Source organism: Oncorhynchus gorbuscha, linkage group LG15 (genome assembly GCF_021184085.1).
Source record: "Oncorhynchus gorbuscha isolate QuinsamMale2020 ecotype Even-year linkage group LG15, OgorEven_v1.0, whole genome shotgun sequence".
NCBI classification, from domain to species: Eukaryota; Metazoa; Chordata; class Actinopteri; order Salmoniformes; family Salmonidae; genus Oncorhynchus; species Oncorhynchus gorbuscha.
The window spans coordinates 79471605-79491437 of NC_060187.1; the positions used below are offsets into that span (position 1 = coordinate 79471605).

General features: G+C 42.8%; 1 protein-coding gene across 1 annotated transcript in view; it reads right to left on the reverse strand.

The window, feature by feature from the left end:
• Positions 1-1491: 1491 nt before the first annotated feature.
• Positions 1492-19833, reverse strand: part of si:dkeyp-69b9.3 (myocardin) — an 89979-nt gene continuing 71637 nt past the window's right edge. The window contains exons 8-15 of the mRNA XM_046303095.1: positions 18243-18383; positions 13186-13354; positions 12842-13013; positions 12541-12685; positions 11703-12347; positions 5072-5209; positions 4884-4938; positions 1492-4777 (exon numbers count right to left, since the gene is read on the reverse strand). Of these exons, the coding sequence (XP_046159051.1) occupies positions 4350-4777; positions 4884-4938; positions 5072-5209; positions 11703-12347; positions 12541-12685; positions 12842-13013; positions 13186-13354; positions 18243-18383 (1893 nt within the window). The 3' untranslated portion in view covers positions 1492-4349. The remainder of the gene's footprint in view (positions 4778-4883; positions 4939-5071; positions 5210-11702; positions 12348-12540; positions 12686-12841; positions 13014-13185; positions 13355-18242; positions 18384-19833) is intronic.

Consider the following 19833-nt stretch of genomic DNA (forward strand, 5'->3'; position numbering starts at 1 on the left):
TTTCACAACAGCTCAAACCACAAGTGTTTGATGGTGTGTCGGCCACGGGAAGATGTTTTGGGTTAAGTGATGTTGTCGTAATAAAGGCAAACACAAAACAACGAGACAGTGAATGGGAAATCTATTAAGACATTTAATTTCTTAATGTTTTTTTACAATACAATTTGAACACTTATTGATAACATTTTGCCTGAATAAGTTACATAATAAATAAATCAATTTAAATACTGATGTATTTTTGCCATTGGGTCATCCCCACACTATCTGGTTACAGTACTAGAATGAGATGAAGAAAGATTAGACAGTGATGTTATCAATCTGAAGATTATCCAGGAAGTATATCGGCATTGGAAGCCAAATTGAACTCCCAATGAATGGAGCTGACCGAAACAATGGCAACAGTTGGCTCAGATACTTCCTGATCTCGATTATGACAACGTCTTAGTCTAATCCCTCTTTCTCTCATTCTGGTTACAGAAAGCCTCAAGGGGGAAAGAAATACCTTAACAACACAGACAGACAGACAGACAGACAGACAGACAGACAGACAGACAGACAGACAGACAGACAGACAGACAGACAGACAGACAGACAGACAGACAGACAGACAGACAGACAGACAGACAGACAGACAGACAGACAGACAGACAGACAGACAGACAGACAGACAGACAGACAGACAGACAGACAGACAGACAGACAGACAGACAGACAGACAGGAATAACCTAGCATAGACAGTTCTGAATGTGATACACTCCTAACATGAGTCAGGTGATATCAGCACAGATTTAGGGGAAGAGACTGGTTCAGATGAAAACCAACATACCCAGCGGTTGTCCAGGACCAGACAGAGTACAGTAGGCCTAAAGCATCTCCATTCACAAGAGGTAGCATGTTACTCTCCTGCGTTTCTCTCTCTCATCATCCTAAGTGCAGCAGACAGAGAATGTGTTTGAACACCGGTTGTCCAGGACCAGACAGAGTACAGTAGGCCTAAAGCATCTCCATTCACAAGAGGTAGCATGTTACTCTCCTGTGTTGCTCTCTCTCGTCATCCTAAGTGCAGCAGACAGAGAACGTGTTTGACCACCGTGATTATCACGGTCGTCAGTCTGTTCCATTGTCACCATTCAACATGGTTTTCTACAGTTCTACGATGAAATCTGCTCGTGAAATGCTTCAACATGAAAGCTTGGCAGATGATTGGTAGCCCTACTTAGAAGCACCTGCTGCTAATCTGTTGTTCCCTACATGATGGCTCCTTGCTGTCCCCAGTCCACCTGACTGTGCTGCTGCTCCAGTTTCAACTGTTCTGCCTTATTATTATTTGACCATGCTGGTCATTTATGAACATTTGAACATCTTGGTCATGTTCTGTTATAATCTCTACCCGGCACAGCCAGAAGAGGACTGGCCACCCCACATAGCCCGGTTCCTCCCTAGGTTTCTTCCTAGGTTTTGGCCTTTCTAGGGAGTTTTTCCTAGCCACCGTGCTTTTACACCTGCATTGTTTGCTGTTTGGGGTTTTAGGCTGGGTTTCTGTACAGCACTTTGAGATATCAGCTGATGTACGAAGGGCTATATAAATAAATTTGATTTGATTTTGATTTGAAGTGCTGTTTTGAATTCAAATACATTTGTACCTACACACTGAAGAAGGCTGTGAAGCCGAAACGTCTGTGTACGCTATCCCTGATGCAGTGAAAACTAAGCTTTATGCGACATCTTGTTGAGTGAGGACCCATTACACCATTTTGTTTAGAGTAACGATAAGACAGAGATATGGGGGCCTGGTATTTCCCAATGGCTGTGCCCTTCACATACACCATATTGCACTTAGCGCAGTGGTTATTATTCAGAGACTGGGTGGGGAACATCAGAGCCATATATATAAATATCAATAAATATGTCTCTGGGGAACATTAGTAAGATCACAGTTTGTTGTTCACACAATGGTCTTTAAGAAGGGTGTCGAGTCAGCTAGGAGGTTAGGAAAGCACACTATGTGTTGTATTCTCCCAATGAACATAACACAGGCCTGGTCCAAAAACAACCCCTAGCCCCTACACCCCTTTGGTTTTCTAATCTACATGAACCAGATAGGCAGAAGAAATATGGCAGAAGTTCCCCTAAGCCCATTGGGAGGCTAGGTGGAGAAGTTGCCATACTGCTAACAGAGGCTGTGGGTTGCTCTCAGACCAGGCCATAATCAGTGCTCACATACTTCACTAATTGACAGGCCATACAACCAATCAGAATCACAACAGCTGAATTAAGTCTGTCATGACCTCAGAAACATTGGATCTGGTAGAACATCATGTGGAATAGAGAATAATATCTGCTCTGTAAATACTGAACGTTCTGACTCTGAGAATAAGCCCTTGGACTGCCTTGTCAATCACTGATAGCACGGAAACATAGACCACTTCATCATGATCCATGTTCGGGGGAAGTACAGTATTCACCTCCTCAGCTCTTTACTGATGGGACACCCCTGGTGGTCATTTAAAATGAATATGGCCAATCCCATACGGACCCCTAGCCTCTAGCCCCTCTTCTAGTAGGCTGGATAGCTGTGTGCGATATGGGGAAAGTTCCACATAGCCTATCAGGGGAATGGTGGAGCTATTACCATATAGATTATATCTATCCAGTTCTATCCTCCTCATGTGCCTAGGGGGTAGGGGCTAGGGTTCGATTTGGAACTGGCCAAGAGAGAGATTGTGGTCTCAGGGAACACCTGTGTCACTTCCTGCAATCAGAACAGCCTCTCTTTGGGACAGATGGATTTCCAAATTCTACCTGTTTTTACAATATGGGATAAAGCACTGAAACAATCTAAAAGCTAAAATCATGAAATTGTTTCATGAAATTAATTGGCATTGTTATCCTGCGCATAACCTTTATTTGACCTTTTTATCTCCATAACAACAGGTGTAAACAGTGACTGTGGCCCTAATAGTGTGTAGAGCACCAAGCTGTTTCCTCCAAACACTATGGGAGGTCCTCATAAAACAGTGGCCACCTGTTCTCATGCACTGATGAGAACATACACTCTGGTAATATGGTGGTGTTGCAGGTTCTGAAGCCTCTCAGAGTGATTGCTATTTATCTCTTGGCTTAATAGGATGTTTACCAGTTTTTTTCTCTTAAATAAAAAAAGGCAAGCAATGAATTGAACATAGTGGTTCATTAGGTTTTAGTGACCCACTCACAGTGTTATATGTTGCAGCAACAGACTAGTGTTGAGACCACAATTAAAATAGGCACAAAATGTGGAAGCAGTCTCTCTTCTCTCTCTCTTCTCTCTCTCTCTCACAGATCAACCGTACAAAATCAATACTCAGAGACATTGCACACTTAGTCTACACAAACAAGGAGCTACAAGTATATTTGCAACAATTCCGATAAATATACAATGGGGTGTGTGTGTGTATTAACACACACACACACCGACACAAACAGAAGCAGCCAGGCGTGCACAAACACACACACACATACACACAGTGACACACATACACTTCCCTGTAAGGGTTGTGTGGTGTCTGCCAGCTCTCTCTCCCCACATGCCGACTGTGTGTCTGGCACTAGGGAAAGGTCTGGAGACATGGACAAGCTGTGTGCCCTGTCTGTCTGCCCAGTCTGGCTTCAATGGCCTTTATGAATGACTCGGACTCAATGACTGTGGCTGGGGGAGCAGTAGGGGCCCTGTTCAACTGGGTGTCTTTGTTTACAGTGGGAAACAATGTGTTGGATTGTGTGTGACTCCAAATATGCATTGTTCATTTGTTGTATTTGGCCATTTTTTATTTAACAGGACAACTCAAGGTTTGCGTGTGTGTGTGTGTGTGTGTGTGTGTGTGTGTGTGTGTGTGTGTGTGTGTGTGTGTGTGTGTGTGTGTGTGTGTGTGTGTGTGTGTGTGTGTGTGTGTGTGTGTGTGTGTGTGTGTGTGTGTGTGTGTGTGTGTGTGTGATTCCCTCTGCCAGTTATTGTTCCACCAATGCAACTCCGTCTTTTTTAATCTCTTCCAGTGTAGTAGTATCTGTCTCTCAACATTGCGTGGGGTACAGACCTGCAGTCACCTCGCTCAAACAGACTACTCACTCACAGAGTGGACAGAGGGGATGGATGGATAGACTGATGGATGGACATTCACAAATCTGTTCCCATTGTTTGGGAGGTGTATGTTGAAGTCCAACTAACAAACACACACACACACACACACACACACACACACACACACACACACACACACACACACACACACACACACACACACACACACACACACACACACACACACACACACACACACACACACACTGACACTCAGTCCACCTAAGACCTTCACCACTGCTCCACCATGAGATCCAACGCTCGGTTGACGTTCAGATCAAAATTGAGGCCAAAGTCGGTCTCAACGAATGGGGCAGATGGAGGACTGAGAGGGCGGAGTCCAGAGGCTAGCGACTCCAACCAATCAGCAGGGTCAAAGGTTGCCTGAGCCCGCCTCTTCCGTGAGGTCACAGTGGGAGGCAGGGGAGAAGTACAGATGGAGGGAGGGAGAGGGGGTGGGGCAGCTTGGCGGGGAACCATCGTCGAAGGTGACGGTGGGAGCTCCAGCAGGAGGGAGGAGCAGAGAGGAGAGGACAAGAAGTTGTCATCCTTTGAATGACAACGGAACGGCTGGGATTGGTCTGTTTGGGGAGGAGGGGAGGGGCCAGGGAGGATAGTGACAGGTGATTGGAGGTCTGAGACAGAGGAGGAGTGGGAGTCTAGAAGAGAGGGGGAAGGCAATAAAAACAAACAAAAGCCTGTAACTTTCTTGGTGACTACAGAACCATAAATTGTCATTGAGAGGCCAGAGAGCTATCCACTCACCCACACAGGTGGTAGGTTCCTCCAGAATGTCCTCTATAGACTGACTGGGGTCCATCTAAGGTGGGCAGAACAGAGACAGGGAAATCACCCAAGGGTTTACTTGACAGGGTCACCTTTTACAAAATACAATGAATGTCAGCAGTGACTCTGATTTACACACACACACAAACACACACACATACACTGACCAGTACTCTGTTAATGGCCTCCTGCAGCTCCTCCTCCAGACTGCGGACGCTGGGTGGGGCTTGAATGGGACTGGCTGTGATCTGCATGGGCAGCTCAAAGTCCTGGCCAATCACGTCCCACGGCTGGCAGCAGAACACCTGATTGGACAGTGGAGGAGGTTAAATTGTACATACTGTATGAAGCTATACAGTATTTAACGGTGAATATTGTAAATGGTAAGATAAAATCACAGTGATGTGTTGCACTGTCTCAGCTAAATCTTGTGGATGATATAGTTGTGTACCTGTGTGAAGTTTGTTGGGGTGAGATAAGTCAAGTATAGGAGAGACTATGGTGTATCTGTCTGTCTGAGTCAAGTATAGGAGAGACTATGGTGTATCTGTCTGTCTGAGTCAAGTATAGGAGAGACTATGGTGTATCTGTCTGTCTGAGTCAAGTATAGGAGAGACTATGGTGTATCTGTCTGTCTGAGTCAAGTATAGGAGAGACTATGGTGTATCTGTCTGTCTGAGTCAAGTATAGGAGAGACTATGGTGTATCTGTCTGTCTGAGTCAGGTATAGGATAGACTATGGTGTATCTGTCTGTCTGAGTCAGGTATAGGATAGACTATGGTGTATCTGTCTATCTGAGTCAGGTATAGGAGAGACTATGGTGTATTTGTCTGTCTGAGTCAGGTATAGGATAGACTATGGTGTATTTGTCTGTCTGAGTCAGGTATAGGATAGACTATGGTGTATCTGTCTGTCTGAGTCAAGTATAGGAGAGACTATGGTGTATCTGTCTGTCTGAGTCAGGTATAGGAGAGACTATGGTGTATTTGTCTGTCTGAGTCAGGTATAGGATAGACTATGGTGTATCTGTCTATCTGTTGGGTATAGGAGAGACTATGGTGTATCTGTCTGTCTGGCAGGTATAGGAGAGACTATGGTGTATCTGTCTGTCTGAGTCAAGTATAGGAGAGACTATGGTGTATCTGTCTGTCTGAGTCAGGTATAGGATAGACTATGGTGTATCTGTCTGTCTGTCAGGTATAGGAGAGACTATGGTGTATCTGTCTGTCTGAGTCAGGTATAGGAGAGACTATGGTGTATCTGTCTGTCTGAGTCAGGTATAGGATAGACTATGGTGTATCTGTCTATCTGAGTCAGGTATAGGAGGGACTATGGTGTATTTGTCTATCTGTTGGGTATAGGAGAGACTATGGTGTATCTGTCTGTCTGAGTCAGGTATAGGAGAGACTATGGTGTATCTGTCTGCCTGAGTCAGGTATAGGATAGACTATGGTGTATCTGTCTATCTGTTGGGTATAGGAGAGACTATGGTGTATCTGTCTGTCTGAGTCAGGTATAGGAGAGACTATGGTGTATCTGTCTGTCTGTCAGGTATAGGAGAGACTATGGTGTATCTGTCTGTCTGAGTCAGGTATAGGAGAGACTATGGTGTATCTGTCTGCCTGAGTCAGGTATAGGATAGACTATGGTGTATCTGTCTGTCTGAGTCAGGTATAGGATAGACTATGGTGTATCTGTCTGTCTGAGTCAGGTATAGGAGAGACTATGGTGTATCTGTCTGTCTGTCAGGTATAGGAGAGACTATGGTGTATCTGTCTGTCTGAGTCAGGTATAGGAGAGACTATGGTGTATCTGTCTATCTGTTGGGTATAGGAGAGACTATGGTGTATCTGTCTGTCTGAGTCATGTATAGGATAGACTATGGTGTATCTGTCTGTCTGAGTCAGCTATAGGATAGACTATGGTGTATCTGTCTGTCTGAGTCAGGTATAGGAGAGACTATGGTGTATCTGTCTGTCTGTCAGGTATAGGAGAGACTATGGTGTATCTGTCTGTCTGAGTCAGGTATAGGAGAGACTATGGTGTATCTGTCTATCTGTTGGGTATAGGAGAGACTATGGTGTATATGTCTGTCTGAGTCAAGTATAGGAGAGACTATGGTGTATCTGTCTGTCTGAGTCAGGTATAGGAGAGACTATGGTGTATCTGTCTGTCTGAGTCAGGTATAGGATAGACTATGGTGTATCTGTCTGTCTGAGTCAGGTATAGGATAGACTATGGTGTATCTGTCTGTCTGAGTCAGGTATAGGATAGACTATGGTGTATCTGTCTGCCTGAGTCAGGTATAGGAGAGACTATGGTGTATCTGTCTGTCTGAGTCAGGTATAGGAGAGACTATGATGTATCTGTCTGTCTGAGTCAGGTATAGGATAGACTATGGTGTATCTGTCTATCTGTTGGGTATAGGAGAGACTATGGTGTATCTGTCTGTCTGAGTCAGGTATAGGATAGACTATGGTGTATCTGTCTGTCTGAGTCAGGTATAGGATAGACTATGGTGTATCTGTCTGTCTGAGTCAGGTATAGGATAGACTATGGTGTATCTGTCTGTCTGAGTCAGGTATAGGATAGACTATGGTGTATCTGTCTGTCTGAGTCAGGTATAGGATAGACTATGGTGTATCTGTCTATCTGTTGGGTATAGGAGAGACTATGGTGTATCTGTCTATCTGAGTCAGGTATAGGAGAGACTATGGTGTATTTGTCTGTCTGAGTCAGGTATAGGATAGACTATGGTGTATCTGTCTGTCTGAGTCAGGTATAGGATAGACTATGGTGTATCTGTCTGTCTGAGTCAGGTATAGGAGAGACTATGGTGTATTTGTCTGTCTGAGTCAGGTATAGGATAGACTATGGTGTATCTGTCTATCTGTTGGGTATAGGAGAGACTATGGTGTATCTGTCTGTCTGAGTCAGGTATAGGAGAGACTATGGTGTATCTGTCTATCTGTCAGGTATAGGATAGACTATGGTGTATCTGTCTATCTGTCAGGTATAGGATAGACTATGGTGTATCTGTCTGCCTGAGTCAGGTATAGGAGAGACTATGGTGTATCTGTCTGTCTGAGTCAGGTATAGGAGAGACTATGGTGTATCTGTCTGTCTGAGTCAGGTATAGGATAGACTATGGTGTATCTGTCTATCTGTTGGGTATAGGAGAGACTATGGTGTATCTGTCTATCTGTTGGGTATAGGAGAGACTATGGTGTATCTGTCTGTCTGAGTCAGGTATAGGAGAGACTATGGTGTATCTGTCTGTCTGTCAGGTATAGGAGAGACTATGGTGTATCTGTCTGTCTGAGTCAGGTATAGGATAGACTATGGTGTATCTGTCTGTCTGAGTCAGGTATAGGATAGACTATGGTGTATCTGTCTGTCTGAGTCAGGTATAGGAGAGACTATGGTGTATCTGTCTGTCTGAGTCAGGTATAGGATAGACTATGGTGTATCTGTCTGTCTGTCAGGTATAGGAGAGACTATGGTGTATCTGTCTGTCTGAGTCAGGTATAGGATAGACTATGGTGTATCTGTCTATCTGTTGGGTATAGGAGAGACTATGGTGTATCTGTCTGTCTGTCAGGTATAGGAGAGACTATGGTGTATCTGTCTGTCTGAGTCAGGTATAGGATAGACTATGGTGTATCTGTCTATCTGTTGGGTATAGGAGAGACTATGGTGTATCTGTCTGTCTGAGTCAGGTATAGGATAGACTATGGTGTATCTGTCTGTCTGAGTCAGGTATAGGAGAGACTATGGTGTATTTGTCTGTCTGATTCAGGTATAGGATAGACTATGGTGTATCTGTCTATCTGTTGGGTATAGGAGAGACTATGGTGTATCTGTCTGTCTGAGTCAGGTATAGGAGAGACTATGGTGTATCTGTCTGTCTGAGTCAAGTATAGGATAGACTATGGTGTATCTGTCTATCTGTTGGGTATAGGAGAGACTATGGTGTATCTGTCTGTCTGAGTCAGGTATAGGAGAGACTATGGTGTATCTGTCTGTCTGTCAGGTATAGGAGAGACTATGGTGTATCTGTCTGTCTGAGTCAGGTATAGGATAGACTATGGTGTATCTGTCTGTCTGAGTCAGGTATAGGATAGACTATGGTGTATCTGTCTGTCTGAGTCAGGTATAGGATAGACTATGGTGTATCTGTCTATCTGTTGGGTATAGGAGAGACTATGGTGTATCTGTCTATCTGAGTCAGGTATAGGAGAGACTATGGTGTATTTGTCTGTCTGAGTCAGGTATAGGATAGACTATGGTGTATCTGTCTATCTGTTGGGTATAGGAGAGACTATGGTGTATCTGTCTGTCTGAGTCAGGTATAGGAGAGACTATGGTGTATCTGTCTGTCTGAGTCAAGTATAGGAGAGACTATGGTGTATCTGTCTGTCTGAGTCAGGTATAGGATAGACTATGGTGTATCTGTCTATCTGTCAGGTATAGGATAGACTATGGTGTATCTGTCTGCCTGAGTCAGGTATAGGAGAGACTATGGTGTATCTGTCTGTCTGAGTCAGGTATAGGAGAGACTATGGTGTATCTGTCTGTCTGAGTCAGGTATAGGATAGACTATGGTGTATCTGTCTATCTGTTGGGTATAGGAGAGACTATGGTGTATCTGTCTATCTGTTGGGTATAGGAGAGACTATGGTGTATCTGTCTGTCTGAGTCAGGTATAGGAGAGACTATGGTGTATCTGTCTGTCTGTCAGGTATAGGAGAGACTATGGTGTATCTGTCTATCTGTTGGGTATAGGAGAGACTATGGTGTATCTGTCTGTCTGAGTCAGGTATAGGATAGACTATGGTGTATCTGTCTGTCTGAGTCAGGTATAGGATAGACTATGGTGTATCTGTCTGCCTGAGTCAGGTATAGGAGAGACTATGGTGTATCTGTCTGTCTGAGTCAGGTATAGGAGAGACTATGATGTATCTGTCTGTCTGAGTCAGGTATAGGATAGACTATGGTGTATCTGTCTGTCTGAGTCAGGTATATGATAGACTATGGTGTATCTGTCTGTCTGAGTCAGGTATAGGATAGACTATGGTGTATCTGTCTGTCTGAGTCAGGTATAGGATAGACTATGGTGTATCTGTCTGTCTGAGTCAGGTATAGGATAGACTATGGTGTATCTGTCTATCTGTTGGGTATAGGAGAGACTATGGTGTATCTGTCTATCTGAGTCAGGTATAGGAGAGACTATGGTGTATTTGTCTGTCTGAGTCAGGTATAGGATAGACTATGGTGTATCTGTCTGTCTGAGTCAGGTATAGGATAGACTATGGTGTATCTGTCTGTCTGAGTCAGGTATAGGAGAGACTATGGTGTATTTGTCTGTCTGAGTCAGGTATAGGATAGACTATGGTGTATCTGTCTATCTGTTGGGTATAGGAGAGACTATGGTGTATCTGTCTGTCTGAGTCAGGTATAGGAGAGACTATGGTGTATCTGTCTGTCTGAGTCAAGTATAGGAGAGACTATGGTGTATCTGTCTGTCTGAGTCAGGTATAGGATAGACTATGGTGTATCTGTCTATCTGTCAGGTATAGGATAGCCTATGGTGTATCTGTCTGCCTGAGTCAGGTATAGGAGAGACTATGGTGTATCTGTCTGTCTGAGTCAGGTATAGGAGAGACTATGGTGTATCTGTCTGTCTGAGTCAGGTATAGGATAGACTATGGTGTATCTGTCTATCTGTTGGGTATAGGAGAGACTATGGTGTATCTGCCTATCTGTTGGGTATAGGAGAGACTATGGTGTATCTGTCTGTCTGAGTCAGGTATAGGAGAGACTATGGTGTATCTGTCTGTCTGTCAGGTATAGGAGAGACTATGGTGTATCTGTCTGTCTGAGTCAGGTATAGGATAGACTATGGTGTATCTGTCTGTCTGAGTCAGGTATAGGATAGACTATGGTGTATCTGTTTGTCTGAGTCAGGTATAGGAGAGACTATGGTGTATCTGTCTGTCTGAGTCAGGTATAGGATAGACTATGGTGTATCTGTCTATCTGTTGGGTATAGGAGAGACTATGGTGTATCTGTCTGTCTGAGTCAGGTATAGGAGAGACTATGGTGTATCTGTCTGTCTGAGTCAAGTATAGGAGAGACTATGGTGTATCTGTCTGTCTGAGTCAGGTATAGGATAGACTATGGTGTATCTGTCTATCTGTCAGGTATAGGATAGACTATGGTGTATCTGTCTGCCTGAGTCAGGTATAGGAGAGACTATGGTGTATCTGTCTGTCTGAGTCAGGTATAGGAGAGACTATGGTGTATCTGTCTGTCTGAGTCAGGTATAGGATAGACTATGGTGTATCTGTCTATCTGTTGGGTATAGGAGAGACTATGGTGTATCTGTCTATCTGTTGGGTATAGGAGAGACTATGGTGTATCTGTCTGTCTGAGTCAGGTATAGGAGAGACTATGGTGTATCTGTCTGTCTGTCAGGTATATGAGAGACTATGGTGTATCTGTCTGTCTGAGTCAGGTATAGGATAGACTATGGTGTATCTGTCTGTCTGAGTCAGGTATAGGAGAGACTATTGTGTATCTGTCTGTCTGTCAGGTATAGGAGAGACTATGGTGTATCGGTCTGTCTGAGTAAGGTATAGGACAGACTATGGTGTATCTTTCTGTCTGTCAGGTATATGAGAGACTATGGTGTATCTGTCTGTCTGAGTCAGATACAGGAGAGACTGGTGTATCTTTATGTCTGTCAGGTATAGGAGAGACTGGTCTGTCTGTCTGAATCAGGCGTGTTAGTTTACCTGTGTGAACAGGATCTCTGTCTGTCCTTCCCTCTCTGGTGTCCCTCTGGGCCATCCTGGATCCTGTTGCAGGAAGGGATGGAGGGAACCCCCACAGGATAGAGACAGAGGAGGAGATAGCCTCTCCCTGGGCCTGCTCTTCATCCTATCCCTCATCTCCAGCTCCAGGCTCAACTCCTGCTGCTCCTGTTCTGACTGCCAGAAGGCGCCAGTCGACAGTGGCAAAGAGGAGCATGGGGGGAGACCGGGGCTGGGTGTCGACGATGGGGTTAACGCAGCGGCCAGGAAGCCACACTGCTCCCCCACCACACTGACCCCTATTCCATTAGTATTACCATTCGGAATGCCATTAACAATTCCGTTTGGAACCCCGCTCAGAATTCCAGTGGACTGGATGTAGACCTGATGGTTAGGGCTGTTGGTGGGGGAGTCAGTTCCAGAGCTGGGGCTGGAGCTGGGGTAGTGGCTGGGGGTGAGCAAGGAGGTGGGGGTAAGGGGTTCCTGGCTGGTATCCAGCTGGCAGAGGGGCATAGGGGTTAAACACAGGTGGGGCAGCTGGAAAGGGCGTAACCTCTGGAGGAGGGTGGGCTTGGTGCCGGAGACAGGAAGACCTCGCTTACGCAGCTGCTGTCGCAACTCAGACACCTGGGATAGAAGGAGGACGGAGTGTGACAGAGGAGAGGGTCAGGGACAGCAAATAGAGAGGGATGAGATGAAGAGGTCAGAGAATGAAGAGAAGCAAGCAAGGACAAAAGAAGGAAGAGAAGGTACAGATAAATAGGAAGTGAGAAGTGCTATAAACGTTAAAATGTTCAAGTGATTGCCCTGTCCATATTACCGTGAGGTCGACCAGGTTAGGTGGGAGGAGCTCAGACTTGTTGGAGGGACTTGTGTCCACAGAGGTGTGGTTTGTTGCCTTGGATACAGGCTGAGGGTTCTGGTGCATGGCTCCAGAGAACCTCACCATTTGGTTGGTGTCTCCACTTCGATAAAAACAAAAAATTCATGCTAGTTGTCAGAGCTCATGTAATGGTTAACCAACTAAATGGTCTGATGAACAGTATAACATCTGAATGAAACCACAGTTCTTGAGAGAAGGCCCATGGGGAGGGAGGTTTGGTGTATGTAGTGCTACCTACCTGGGTGTGACGATGAGCTGCTGCTGGTCCTGTTGCTGCTGGTTCTGCTGTTGTTGTTGTTGGTTCTGGAGGATCTGCAGCTGGAGGAACACCTGCTGTTGCTGCAGGAGGCTGGAGTAGGCGGGGTCTAAGAGCTGGGCTGGGGTGGGGCTCCTCTGACTGGCCCCTCCCCCTGAGCACAATGTTAATAATGATCAACTTCCCTGCTATTTAGTGGACTCATTTTGACAACATTTGTCATGTAAAGCACATTGAGCTGCAAGTACTGTATGAAAGGTAATATATACATAAAAGATCATCATGATTTTTAAAGTATATAATTTTTTTTAAATATAGACTATTACCGGCAGTCCCGGCCGTCCCTCTCTGGTCGGGGGGAATGTACTGATGGTATTTGAGTTTCCTCATCTTGGGCTGTGAATCCCGTGGTTTCCGCGGGCGGGGGGGGCGAGAGGAATTCAGGGAGGGAGTAAGGGAGGAAGAGTCGGAGGGAGGTGTGAGAGACCGGGCTGTCTGAGAAAGGTGGAAAAAGGAAGGGGGAGAGGGGGAAGAGGATGGGGAGGGAGGGGATGGGGAGGGAGAGGTAGGAGGGGATGGGGAGGGAGAGGGGGAGGTTATTGGGAGGGAGGAAGGGGGAGAGGGGGAGGGAGAGGGGGATAGGGAGGGAGACGGGGGAGGGGATGGGGAGGGAGGAAGGTGGAGAGGGGGAGGGGGAGTGGATAGGGAGGGAGAGGTGGGAGGGGATGAGGTGGGAGGAAGGGGGAGAGGGGGAGGGAGAGGGGGGAGGGGAAAGGAGATTCATCAGAGATAATGATCTGAGCAAGCTCTGTACTGGTGGTGCCCCGATCCCGCAGCTGAATCAACTTTAAGAGACGGTCCTGGTGCTTGCTGGACTTTCTTGGGTGCTTCTTCCCAACAATTTAACCACTCTCCTTGAAGGTCTTGATGATCCGATAAATTGTTGATTTAGGTGCAGTCTTACTGGCAGCAATATCCTTGCCTGTGAAGCCCTTTTTGTGCAAAGCAATGATGACGGCAACGTGTTTCCTTGCAGGTAACATGGTTGACAGAGGAAGAACAATGATTCCAACACCACCCTCCTTTTGAAGCGTCCAGTCTGTTATTCGAACACACTCAGCATGACAGAGTGATCTCCAGCCTTGTCCTCGTTAACACTCACACCTGTGTTAATGAGATAATCACTTTCATGATGTCAGCTGGTCCTTTTGTGGCAGGGCTGAAATTCAGTGGAAATGTTTTTGGGGGATTCAGTCCATTTGCATGGCAAAGAGGGACTTTGCAATTAATTGCAATTCATCTGATCACTCTTCATAACGTTCTGGAGACTTCGTGAACATTTATATTTGTGTCATTCTCAAAACTTTTGGCCACGACTGTACAATATGTCATGTAACATATGTGATCCTTTCAGGTTGAACAGTCAGTATCCTAGCTGAATCCTGGCATTAAACGCATGTGTGAAACCGTGACAGCTGACAGTGTGTCCAGTCAGCTGTGACATCTAGCAGGTGTGTGTTTGTGTGTGTGTGTGGGTGCCTAAATCCATAGGGCATAGTTCCGTTGGTAGTGACTGTCGACACTAATAAATGCGTAACACCAGAGTGTGTACATTATGCTATGTGGTTGAATACCTGTCAGGAGACACTGGGAGAAGAAGAGACTGATATACTGTATCTGACCCTCACAGTCAAAACATGTCTGTCTCTCTATGCAGACAACGCATTAACATCTGTAATACTGTAATACTGTAATACTGTAATACCGTAATACCGTAATACTGTAATACTGTAATAGTGTAATACTGTAATACCGTAATGCTGCAATACAGTAATACCGTAATACTGTAATACCTTAATACTGTAATACTGTAATACCGTAAAACTGTAATACTGTAATACCTTAATACTGTAATACTGTAATACCGTAATACTGTAATACTGTAATACCTTAATACTGTAATAGTGTAATACCGTAATGCTGCAATACGATAATACCTTAATACTGTAATACAGTAATACTGTAATACCTTAATACTGTAATAGTGTAATACCGTAATACTGTAATACTGTAATACCTTAATACTGTAATACTGTAATACAGTAATATTGGAATACTGTAATACTGTAATATCTTAATACCGTAATACTGTAATACCTTAATACTGTAATACCGTAATACCATAATACTGTAATACTGTAATACCGTAATACTGCAATACTGTAATATCTTAATACTGTAGTACTGTAATACTGTAATACGGTAATACGGTAATACCTTAATACTGTAATACTGTACTACTGCAATACCGTAATACTGTAATACTGTAATACCGTAATACTGTAATACCGTAATACCTTAATACTGTAATACTGTAATACCTTAATACTGTAATACCGTAATACTGTAATACTGTAATACTTTAATACCTTAATACTGTAATACCGTAATACTGTAATACTATAATACCTTAATACTGTAATACTGTAATACAGTAATACTGTAATATCTTAATACCATAATACTGTAATACCTTAATACTGTAATACCGTAATACCGTAATACCATAATACTGTAATACTGTAATACTGTAATACCTTAATACTGTAATACTGTAATACTGTAATACTTTAATACTGTAATATTGTAATATCTTAATAATGTAATACTGTAATACTGTAATACCGTAATACCGTAATACTGTAATACTGTAATACTGTAATACTGTAATACCTTAATACTGTAATACTGTAATACCGTAATACTGTAATGCTGCAATACCGTAATACCGTAATACTGTAATGCTGTAATACCGTAATTCTGTAATACTGTAATACCGTAATACTGTAATACTGTAATACCGTAATACTGTAATACTGTAATACCGTAATACCGTAATGCTGCAATACCGTAATACCGTAATACTGTAATACCTTAATACTGTAATACCGTAATACCGTAATACTGTAATACTGTAATACCTTAATACTGTAATACTGTAATACCGTAATACTGTAATACCGTAATACTGTAATAATGTAATACCGTAATACCTTAATGCTGCAATACCGTAATACTGTAATACTGTAATACCTTAATACTGTAATACTGTAATACCGTAATACCGTAATACTGTAATACCTTAATACTGTAATACCGTAATACCGTAATACTGTAATACCTTAATACTGTAATACCGTAATACCGTAATACTGTAATACTGTAATACCGTAATGCTGCAATACCGTAATACCGTGATACTGTAATACTGTAATACCTTAATACTGTAATACTGTAATACCTTAATACTGTAATACTGTAATACCGTAATACTGTAATACTGTAATACCTTAATACTGTAATACTGTAATACTGCAATACTGTAATACTGTAATACCGTAATACTGTAATACTGTAATATCTTAATACTGTAATACTGTAATACTGTAATACGGTAATACGGTAATACCTTAATACTGTATTACTGTACTACTGTAATACCGTAATACTGTAATACTGTAATACCGTAATACTGTAATACCGTAATACCTTAATACTGTAATACTGTAATACTGTAATACCGTAATACTGTAATACCTTAATACTGTAATACTGTAATACCGTAATACTGTAATACTGTAATACTGTAATACCGTAATACTGTAATACTGTAATACCGTAATACCGTAATACTGTAATACCGTAATACCGTAATGCTGCAATACCGTAATACTGTAATACTGTAATACCTTAATACTGTAATACTGTAAAACTGTAATAACGTAATTCCGTAATACTGTAATACTGTAATACCGTAATACTGTAATGCTGCAATACCGTAATACCGTAATACTGTAATGCTGTAATACCGTAATTCTGTAATACTGTAATACCGTAATACTGTAATACTGTAATACCGTAATACTGTAATACTGTAATACCGTAATACCGTAATGCTGCAATACCGTAATACCGTAATACTGTAATACCTTAATACTGTAATACCGTAATACCGTAATACTGTAATACTGTAATACCTTAATACTGTAATACTGTAATACCGTAATACTGTAATACCGTAATACTGTAATAATGTAATACCGTAATACCTTAATGCTGCAATACCGTAATACTGTAATACTGTAATACCTTAATACTGTAATACTGTAATACCGTAATACCGTAATACTGTAATACCTTAATACTGTAATACCGTAATACCGTAATACTGTAATACCTTAATACTGTAATACCGTAATACCGTAATACTGTAATACTGTAATACCGTAATGCTGCAATACCGTAATACCGTGATACTGTAATACTGTAATACCTTAATACTGTAATACTGTAATACCTTAATACTGTAATACTGTAATACCGTAATACTGTAATACTGTAATACCTTAATACTGTAATACTGTAATACTGCAATACTGTAATACTGTAATACCGTAATACTGTAATACTGTAATATCTTAATACTGTAATACTGTAATACTGTAATACGGTAATACGGTAATACCTTAATACTGTATTACTGTACTACTGTAATACCGTAATACTGTAATACTGTAATACCGTAATACTGTAATACCGTAATACCTTAATACTGTAATACTGTAATACTGTAATACCGTAATACTGTAATACCTTAATACTGTAATACTGTAATACCGTAATACTGTAATACTGTAATACTGTAATACCGTAATAATGTAATACTGTAATACCGTAATACCGTAATACTGTAATACCGTAATACCGTAATGCTGCAATACCGTAATACTGTAATACTGTAATACCTTAATACTGTAATACTGTAAAACTGTAATAACGTAATTCCGTAATACTGTAATACTGTAATACCGTAATACTGTAATACCTTAATACCGTAATGCTGCAATACCGTAATACCGTAATACTGTAATACCTTAATACTGTAATACCGTAATACCGCAATACTGTAATACTGTAATACCGTAATACTGTAATACTGTAATACTGTAATACTGTAATGCTGTAATACTGTAATACTTAATACCGTAATACCGTAATACTGTAATGCTGTAATACTGTAATACTGTAATGCTGTAATGCTATAATACTGTAATACCGTAATACTGTAATACTGTAATGCTGTAATACTGTAATACTGTAATACCGTAATACTGTAATGCTGTAATACCGTAATACTGCAATGCTGTAAATGCATGGGATTATTTTTGATTGACTTTACCACCAATCAATAAATAAATAAATAAATCCATTGTTAATGCTTCAATCAATTCATTCTTAGTTTCTTGAATGCTTTTTACAGATGCATTTACACATTGTTCTGGATGTGTGTTTGGTCTATTTCTGAGTAGCCCTGTACCAATACCTTTGGCAGCAGGGGCGTGGCATGGGAGGTCAGATACATCCCCTTTGGTCTCCCGGTCGTTGCCATGGAGTTGGAGTCGCCCACGGTCATGCTCATTGACTGGCTGATGCCCTCGGTTGCTGGGAGCAAAGCCAAGATAGACTGCAGGAAAGCAGGACAGAAATATAAACAGCTAATAGCAAAGGATCTGATCCAAACATGACTTGCAGTTCTAAAGACAGTTTTGTGTTTCCCGTTGTTGAAGGTTGAAGTTATGATTTAGGGGAAAGTAATCTCACTTGATGTTTGAGGTTAGGATTTGGGGATTGGTAATCTCACCTGATGTTTGAGGTTAGGATTTTGGGAAAGTGTCTCACCTTGGTCATTGTATTTTGTGGTTTTGGTATATGTTTGGGTAGGCCAGGGTGTGACATGGGTTTATATGTTGTGTTTCTTATTGGGGTTTGTATTAATTGGGATTGTATATGATTAGGGGTCTAGTTAGTTAGGGGTCTAGTTAGTTAGGCTTGGCTGCCTGAGGCGATTCTCAATTGGAGTCAGGTGATTCTCGTTGTCTCGGATTTGGAACCGTATTTAGGTAGCCTGAGTTCGCGTTGTATTTTGTGGGTGTTTGTTCCTGTCTCTGTGTTGTAGTCACCAGATAGGCTGTAATTAGTTTCACGTTTCGTTTGTTGTTTTCGTATTTCAGTTATTTCATGTACCGCAATTCCTTCATTAAAGTCATGAATAACCTACACGCTGCATTTCGGTCTGACTCTCTTCATTCAACAGACGAACAACGTTACAGAAACACCCACCACTCACAGACCGAGCAGTGTGTAAACTGGCAGGATCTAAAGGAGGACGTTATGGACGGTAGTGGCATGGATTATACGACGTGGGAAGAAATCGACAGGTGGGCGGCCGACCCAGAGCGAGTGCAGCAGCCCGCCTGGGATTCGCTTCAGCAGTGCGAAGAGGGCTACAGGCTAATGGAGTCTAAGAGGAAAACACGGCGACGCAGAGCGAAAACCGAAAGTAACGGGGGAGAGCGCAGAGAGAGAGTGGCTGAGTCAGGAGTCAGACCTGAGCCTACTCTCCCTGTTAATTGTGAGGAGCAGCAATACGAGGACTTCTGGTCTTGGGAGATGATATATATATTATATATTATTATATATTATATATTATTATATATTATTATATTATTATATTAGACGGTAAAGGACCCTGGGCACAGCCGGGAGAATATCGCCGTCCCAAGGAAGAAATAGACGCGACTAAAGCGGAGAGGCGCAGGTATGAGGAGGCAGCACGGCGACGCGGTTGGAAACCGGAAAAACAGCCCAAAACAATTATTGGGGGGTGGCTAGAAGGGAGAATAGTTATGCCAGGTAGGAGACCTGCGCATACTCCCTGTGCTCACCGTTGGGCTAGAGAGACCGGGCAGGCACCGTGTTATGCTATGGAGCGCACGGTGTTTCCAGCGCGGGTGCAGAGCCAGGTGCGGCACATACCAGCCCTTCATATTGGCCGGGCTAGAGTGGGCATCGAGCCAGGTAAGCTTGGGCAGGCTCGGTGCTCAAGAGCTCCAGTGCGCCTGCACAGTCCAGTC